This window comes from Cyphomyrmex costatus, unplaced genomic scaffold (assembly GCF_001594065.2).
Source record: "Cyphomyrmex costatus isolate MS0001 unplaced genomic scaffold, Ccosl1.0 scaffold172, whole genome shotgun sequence".
Lineage (NCBI taxonomy): Eukaryota > Metazoa > Arthropoda > Insecta > Hymenoptera > Formicidae > Cyphomyrmex > Cyphomyrmex costatus.
The window spans coordinates 246,358-255,127 of NW_017275737.1; the positions used below are offsets into that span (position 1 = coordinate 246,358).

Genomic DNA, 8,770 nt, shown 5'->3' on the forward strand with positions numbered 1-8,770 from the left:
ATTTTCATTTAAACATCTTGTACATTGGAAGATATTTTTCTCGAGCATATTGATTCTAAACTTGACGTCGAGAAAATTAGTAAAATTGTTTTCATATTTTCATGCTTCTATTTTCACGCTTAAAATATGCCTAAAATAATATAGAAAATAATCTCAAAACAATTTATGGTCGCACAATCCCAATAGGAAAGTCGATTTATATGTATTAGAACAGAAAAAAAATAGAATATTAAATCAACAAACAATATATTATATTTTAATATTTTCAATTTTATCTATTTATGGTGTTATATCAATCACTCCTTCCTTTTTCGATAAATTCCGATCATTATGTAACTTCGTTATGTTACATACATACTACTTTTATCGCATTAGGATGTTTTGCTCCTTTATTAACTAGAACATACCTTACCAACTAGTAAGGCTATCTTCAGTCATAAACGGATTTATATTACTTAGAGTTTCTTACATTATTGCCCATTATTCGGTGCATCTAATTAAAGCCGGATCTTAGTGTGATATAATGTAAATACAATCTACTTCCATATTAGCCTATGCTCATAAACTCACCGGAGTTTCACGTAACTCGATGAAGATTACACTTAGGTATGTACTGATTTGTGTCGAGGTGCCAACCTTTCGTCAACGCGCATGGATAATGCGAGACAGCTTTACAACCACGTTTCACGCAACCGATATTTGCGCCTGTAAAGCCACAGGAGTCGCATACTGATTTAGCGGCGTCCCACACGGCCTCTTGCAATCCTGTCACTCTACCACCTGCCAAACACAATCCCAATTTTCATATTACATATTACTTACGAACTACACAATTATATCTCCACCGCTCTCTCTCCCTCTTTTTTCGTCTTGCACCTCCCCTCATCATTCTGATGATTTACCTGCCATATATACCCCAGCCGCCCATACCGCGCATTGTTCGTGAAGCCACACCTCCCATCGTTGTTCCTCCCCGCCGGGATGTAGAGTCATACCCGTAAAAATGGCGTTTGTGTTACTTTCAATAGAATTTCGCTTCTTCTTGCCCATTTTCGCAGAAAACTGGTCGGCTAGACCAGCATACCTCAAGCTCCTCTTGTTCCTACCGCCTTTTTTCTGTTCTGTCGTAATTTCCTGTTCGTCGGCCGATAAAATGCCATCCTCTAATCGCTCTTTGCCAATTAAATATGGACCAAATAAGTCACTTAACACACCAGCTGGAACCTGTAACGTGGAGATTATGATCATACTCAATATGATATTTAAAAAATTAGATAATCCTGTATGGAATTAAAGATATAATCTACATGGATAGTTTATAAAAAATTGAATTAATCAGATACAAAAATAACGAACGCGAGCATGGAAGACAGCGCACTGATCATGCTAGAGGTCCCGAGTTCGATCCCTAGAAACCAAAATATTTATGCTCATGTTTCCTCTCGGAAAAGGCCGGCAACCTCCCGAGAGAATTTTTGTCCACGGAAACATCTCTCAAAAAATCCGCCATTCGGAACCGGCATTAAAATTGTAGGTCTCTCATATGCTTGTGGCAATTGAATAACCAGCGTGCGCACACCACAAGCATATGAGAGAAATGTAACACAGCTTAGAAATCGAACGTAAAAAGAAGAAAGAGTAACGTTTACTTGGCTCAAATTTAATTAAAAATAGAAAGTATCAAGTTTCTTTATACTAAAGCATTGAATTATTCAGATAGAATTGTATACTTACGGTATAAGTTCCAGTCGCGATATGCGGTCCGACCAAATTTGGATGCGGCCTGGACGAATCGCCAGGTATAACAGAATGAGGACCCTGTTTGCAAAATACGCAGATCCAGGTCGAATCCGTAGTATGCGCATCGTATCGTGAAGATAATGTTGAACTGAAAAGACCTGCTCTGCTGACTTTACCTGCGGATAACAAAGATGAGCGATAACATCTCGTCCTAAAAATGAACAACTAGAGAAATATTTTTTCATCTCACAAACGTACCCCTATAATCTAAATCGTTTTGATGACTAAGCCTTTTGCTTCGGTTTCCGTTCCCGTTGCCGACGCTTTTCCGTTTCTCCTTGCTCTTCTCCTCCTCTTCTTCCCGGGGTGCATTAACCACTTGGACACTCAAAGGACTGTCCCTTGGCCCCTCCACGTGAACCACTGGTCCTCGCGACCTAATTGAACTCGCGTTCGAACCAGAATCATACGCCATTTCCCTCAGGCTATCAATCTTGGTGTTTTTCTTCGTCTTCTTCGAAACTAGATCCTGCTTCTTCGAGCCTTTCAACGTCCGTTTCTTCTTTACCTCTTTCGGAGAATCGTCTGTCGTACCAAAGATGTTCTCCGTCGACCTGGAGATTTTTCTCTTTCCACCCTGGATTTTGCCCTTCTTACCTCTTTTCCCCGACAGTTTCGTATCCACCGTGGAAGAAACATCAATGGGATTGCTCTGAACATTCTCAGAATCTGTTATAGGTAGTATACTATTTTCGAGACCTTCGAATTTCACAGCGGCATTGTCACCTTGTATTTGCGCGTTTGCGAGTTCCACTTTCAATTCTTCATTTTTGACCTCTGGGTCCGCTTCCACGATACCGGCGAACATTTTTGCTAGTTCTGACTCGACCTCGACGAAAGGATTTGTCGCCGTTGTCATTGTCATTGTATTACTCGTGTCCTTTGTGCTCATTACCTTCGGGAACTCGGACGATGCATCCTCATTGGATTTTCTTCGTGTCCTCTGATTTGTCAATGTCAAGTTATTAGTCGTAGTATCCTCGTTACTATTCCGTCTTCGAATTGGTTGACTTTTCTCTGATCTTTCCTCCGTAATTTCGTCTATTGCTGCCTTGTCCGATATTCTCTCCTCCGCTTCTCTGGTGATCTGCTCCTCTGTCGTTTTGACTTCAGCTGCTAGTGTAGAACTAGTCGTCTCTTCCAACAACGGGTCGATAGTCCTCGGTTCCGTGGGTTCCGTGGGCTCAAGTTCCATATCCTCGACCTCTGTTTTCGAATCTTTGCTCAGCCTCACAGGTTTCTCCAATTTTCGTTTCCTACGTTGTTTAGTGTTGTCGTTTGAGTCATCGTTGCTGAAAGCCGGCGACACTACTTCGTCTTCCCGAGTCGGCGACTTAGACTTCTGTCTCTCTGGTGACATACTTTTAACGCTGGATGTGTCCTTTTCTTCTACCGGCATCACGATCACCGAACCAATCTCAGTATTCCCAAGCTTCTTATTCCCCCCTTCCAATTTCTCTAACAAAGAATCAACACCTTTTTTGCCTCTTTTCGGCAAATTCTTAGGTGACCTCACACTTGTCTCTTCATGTTTCTTATCCCTCTCAGAAGAAGATTCTCGCTTAGGACTGTCCGTAACATCTTTCTCCATCTTGGATGTAAGATTGACTATAACAGGTAAGACGTTCCTTGGCACTTGCGCAATAACACTCAACGTGTCCTTAGCTTTCGAAACTTCTGACTCCTTCTTTTCCGCAACCACCCTCTCTATCGTTACACTAGGTGGCAAATTTATCATTTTCTGCGTAAAATTATCTACATTTATTTCCTTAATCTTATCATGAAGATTGGCGACTCCCTTTAGATTACTTTCAAAGTTTTTCACCGTTATCTTAGGAGTGGTCATCTCCTTCGTCGATAGCGAAACTGGTTCGCTGACCGAGTTCGGCGTCGGTACAGACGAACTAATTCCGCTATCTGACGAAGTCTCTCCGTTAAGTGGTATAGGTGGTGAGATTATATTTCCATTTCGATTGCCCTTATCCACGTTTCTCGCAGTTAAACTAATGGGAATATCCTGAGGTATCCGAGAGTAATTCTCCGCCATAATCTCCGATGTAGACGAAAGATCTAAGGTATTCTGGGAGCCAGGCGAACTTCTATATTGATTTTGATTTTGTCGATTGTCCACCAGCATTTGTAAACTGAACAGAGGATTGCCTGGCGTGTTTGCCGGTGTGACGTTTTTTGAGGGAACGGTGGGTGTATGCCATGTCGGCGGTGCTTGTGTATGAGCAAGCTGCGGAGTGAGTTGAGACGGTAGATGTGACGCTCGCGCTATGGATGGATGTGTGTAGAATCCGGCTGTTCCCAATGAGGCACCAGACAACGTCGGATGGATATTGAGAGCTGGAAGCGCAATCATCGCGATTAATTTATTATGACGTTGAAAAAATATCGTATCAAATACCTAGAATTTTAAATTACCTTGACCCGGCGGCATCAGATGATTCCAGACGGGTTGTGGTGGAGGTGTGCCAACCGGTGGTCGACTATGACCCGGATACTGTCCTGACATTTCGAAACACGCCCAATTGCTTAATTTTGGGTTGCAGGTGGTCAGTAGATCGATATTTTCTGACTTGTGTGCCTCTTCCTCACTGCAGCATTCTTTCTTAATATTATTACATTTGACATTCAACTGTAAATGTGTCAAAGATAATGCTTTCGATTTGCAATCACTTAACTGTGATGATGATAATATATGCGTGATGTATTTGTCCAGATAAACACTCTCTTGCTTCAAATTATTGTTTGTTATAATCGTTTCATTTACTTCATCATTATTGACATGTAATTTACTGATAGTTTTTAATAATTCTTTACTTTTTGTCGAATTACATGACAATTCATTTAAATCAGAAAGCTTTAATAAACCATAATCTACTTTCTTGTACTTTATATTATAAAAACTTTGTACATTAGGGGAATGATTTAATTGTCTTAAAATGGCACCATCTACTGAAAGTGTCTCTTTATCGACACCTGATGAATTGCAGAGTCGATTTTTCGTTTCACTGTAAGTATCACTGTGTTGTGTACTTTCTTTTGAATTTATTACTAAATTAAGTGGCTCATTCTCTGTTGCAGAAGTGATGTAATTAGAGTCGCAAGCTTCTTTACCTTGCTGAATATTATCTGATGATTTCAACCCAATATTTTGCGTGTCCACACAACTAAATGGATTAATATTTGCGTTGTGAAAAATTTCTCTCTGCGATTCTGAAACTTTGGTTTTATCTTTTGAAAACGAATACGTAAGCTCCGCTGGTTTACTGATATTTAGCGAATTAGAGTCTGTTCCCTCACCAAAATCCTCCCGGCAACCAACTAGCCTATTCTTTCGTTCCTTCTGCAGGTTTCCTGTTTTTATGGATAGTGATTCATTAACTGTACCAATCAGTACATTAGAATTCACTATCCTATCATTGTGTTGCGCCGTTGGTAATATATTTGCAGAATATATCAAGTTTAGATTAATAGGTTCCGTGGTATCTTTTGTTTTGTGATACAAGTCATCTATATCCTGCGCGGTATTATGCTACCAATGCTTGCAGATCAATCCACTGCATAAAATTGTTTGGTAGCGCCCATTGTGGCGCAACGTCAAATATGTGTAGCCCTAGAAACAAAAAATTTATCGTAATTTGCATTTATCACAAATTCTATTGCGTTATGAGGTAAAATTACACAGGCTAGTATAATTAAAAATGTCAGGAAGCAACAGATCGATAGTATCAATAACATTGGTATCAGAATTTATTTTACAATTAGAAATAAATGATGCTGTAATGTACATTATAACATAGAAATATTTAATTTTGCGATCGTTTTGGTCGTGATTAAAGAACGTATACAGAGTAAAATATACAAAAAAGCATTTACAAAATAATAGCACAATAATTGTATTTTACCATTGCTGGAAACAATAGAAGAGTCGTGATAACTCACACCATAATGTAGATCTGGATTACTTTTATTTCTCTCATTTGTACTCTGACAATAGTAGTAATATCGCTCTATATCCAGAAACTTATCAAACTTTTCTTCTGGCGATATACGTTTAGACGTTTGTAGAGATTCTGTAATCATAACAGACACATTTCTTTTATTGATCTAGATATATCGCAAAAATTTTTTAACTATAGGTTTGTTTTTATAACTGAATTAATACACTTTTTGTAAAATGTGAAATAGGTATAGGTTCGAAATTCGACGAAAGTTCTAGTGCAGTCAAGAGAAATGCAGCAATAAAAATAAACAAACCTTATAATTTTAACAATATTTACACGATATTACAAATGCTAATTTGAGCAAGCTGCTAATATATAGACATAAGAATACAGGAATAAGCAGCAAATGAAATATCATAGCTTGTGTGACGAGTTTGAAATTTTTATTTAGAAAACAAATGTTTTCGCCAATGTGAGACAAAACAAAACAACTCACAACTTAGCAGCTTGCAGTTTACAGGTAAGGATTATCAGCTTGAATGAAATGCAGCAAAACATTTAGACCATTTACGCTCTCAATGATCCAGACAAATATCATACTTGAAAACACACAACACATGTTCCATAGGACAAGTTAAAGAACACTAATAAAACGTAGGATGCTTTCTCGTCTCAACAACTTTTTGTCCTAACATGAATTTGGTTACTCGCACTACTTATAGCACTGGGTATTGTAATTCACAAATTGACGTAAACATGTGTTTAACATAAATCTAAAAACAGGTTAAATCCTCTATTGTACTGTTAAGTAAAATCAGAGTTGGGTAAGTTAACTTTTTTTAAACTAAGTTAAGTTAAAGTTAACAGGCTTGAAAATTTAACTTATTTAAGATACAAGTTAATCCATAATGAAATTGATTGAATTAGAAGTTAGGTTAATAAAGAAAGTAATTCAAAAGTTACAAGTTAAATTTTATTCAAATAAACAATGAAAGAGAACAGAAAAAAAATTTGACCGTTTTACGTAATTTTTATATTTTCTCCTTTCTTACAGCATATTAAAACATCACTGGTTATTTTTGTTTACAGCTAATAATTATACAATATAAGACACAAAATTACTTAATTATATTACTCGTTATCACCTGACAAATTGAAGGTTAATAATCATCGACAAATTGTAATTAAATTAAGTTAAAAAGTTAAGTTTGCAATGTAATAAAGTTAATTTAAGATCAATTAACTTTTCAATCCTTTAACTTAACTTTTTAGCTTAACCCTGAATAAATATGTATTTTATAATTAAAAATATTTACACTTTATTTTTATATTCATTTTTACATTCAGATCAATTCAACATACAATAATGGCTTCAATGCAATTAGCGCACTTTAGTGCAAATTTGCTATTAAATTAGTACGTATTAAAGGCTGCTTTATACAAACTATCTAAATACAGTAGCATAATACAATTAACTTTGAAAATAAAATAATACAAGTATATTCCGTTAAAAACGTGATATTATTATTGGTATTTAACATGGCTATTTAACAGTTTAAGATGTATGAGCGCTTCAACGTTGTTTTGACTTTATGCGAGACTTAAAACTCTCTCCTGTGTCCCTTTCTTTTGACTTTAAAGAGTTTTAAGCCTCGGTTAAAGTCAAAGTAACGTTGATGCATAATCAGGCCTAAATTGTTTTATATTTAACTTCATGCTAATTTCAGGTTTTTACAGTAGTTTCAGTATAGTGCAAGTGACCGAATTCGCTATTAAAAACACACACACACACACACAAACACACGTCTCACGCTTCCACCTTCCGTCAAGAACATTCACTTCGCTTTTATTCATACGACCCATTGACACCAACTATCAAAACAGCTATTATCCACTACGTGTATCAGCGAATCGTCAACTCAAACACTTTCGGGCATAACCACGACAAAGACACCGGACACGCGTCCGTCGCGATCTGCCACTTTGTCGGATCATTTTTTACCCCCCTCAATCATATCACATCGCAAAAATGCGTCGAACCATCGGCATTCGTGAGCGAGTAAAGTGATCGAGATACTATGAACGTTGACGCTTGGAAAAGGAGAAAATGAAGGGGAGTGGAAATGGAAAAAAGAACTCCGCGCGGTTCTCGTGGATCGCAGGGGGGGAAAAAAAAAAAAAAAAAAAAAACAGGAAAAATGTCGCAACAGCGATCGTGCCTAACGGTCCGCTTCGAGATCTGGTTCCACGTTGTCATCGTTGTTCTCGCGGACGTCGCTATTGGTGACATTCACGAGGGGACGTACATACGCACGTACGTACATACATACAGCACACGAACTTACGGTGCAATATTGCTGCAACGTTACCGCAACGCCAGGCCCGTTCTTTTCAGCTGAAAGGAACTTCTGGCACGGTATACGTCTCTTTTCTCTATTATTCTCCGTGGAGAAAGAGAGGGAGAGAGATGAACCGGTGTCAAAAGTTCAGCAAAAAGAACAGGGCCTGTTGCTGGAGTGTTCCGTGCTGTGTACGTACGATCAGCCCGGTTGTATCGTTCCTCCGAGAATCGGCTCCGCGCGATTCGATGTGACACGCACCGCGGCGCGCTATACACGCCGTTTACAGAGCAGGAGAGAAACGAGCACGGCGTGCATACACGAACGTGATACACACGAAAGGCGACGACGACGACGACGGCGGCAGTGGTGGCGAACAACACGTTTGTCCCGTACAAACTCACGCACTTACTGTGCAGATACGCGTACTGTACACACTCGCGCGGCCGTAACACATCAATAGCGTTGTCGTGCGGACACTTGTGCACGCGCGAGTAAGACGTGTCATGAACGAGCGAGCGAGCGAGAGAGAGAGAAGGGGGGGGAGGGAGAGGAGACAGACAAAGGAGAGAGAGAAACAAGAGAGGGGGGGGGGGGAGGCAACGCAGAAAGGAGGTACCCGTGGTCCACGCACTCCGCCGTGCCGACGAACGTTTTTGAAGGAGTACCGCCGCGTGT

The 8,770-nt window shown here is 39.1% G+C and overlaps 1 protein-coding gene across 1 annotated transcript; it reads right to left on the minus strand.

Annotated features, from left to right (window-relative positions):
* Window positions 1-288: 288 nt before the first annotated feature.
* On the minus strand, window positions 289-6,372 carry LOC108771991 (uncharacterized protein CG5098). Its single transcript, XM_018537421.1, is given in 8 exon segments — window positions 289-780; window positions 903-1,224; window positions 1,735-1,916; window positions 1,999-4,149; window positions 4,228-5,342; window positions 5,344-5,422; window positions 5,715-5,882; window positions 6,354-6,372. Coding segments are annotated over 8 exon segments (4,239 nt in total). The 3' UTR covers window positions 289-577.
* Between the last annotated feature and the right edge of the window lie 2,398 nt (window positions 6,373-8,770).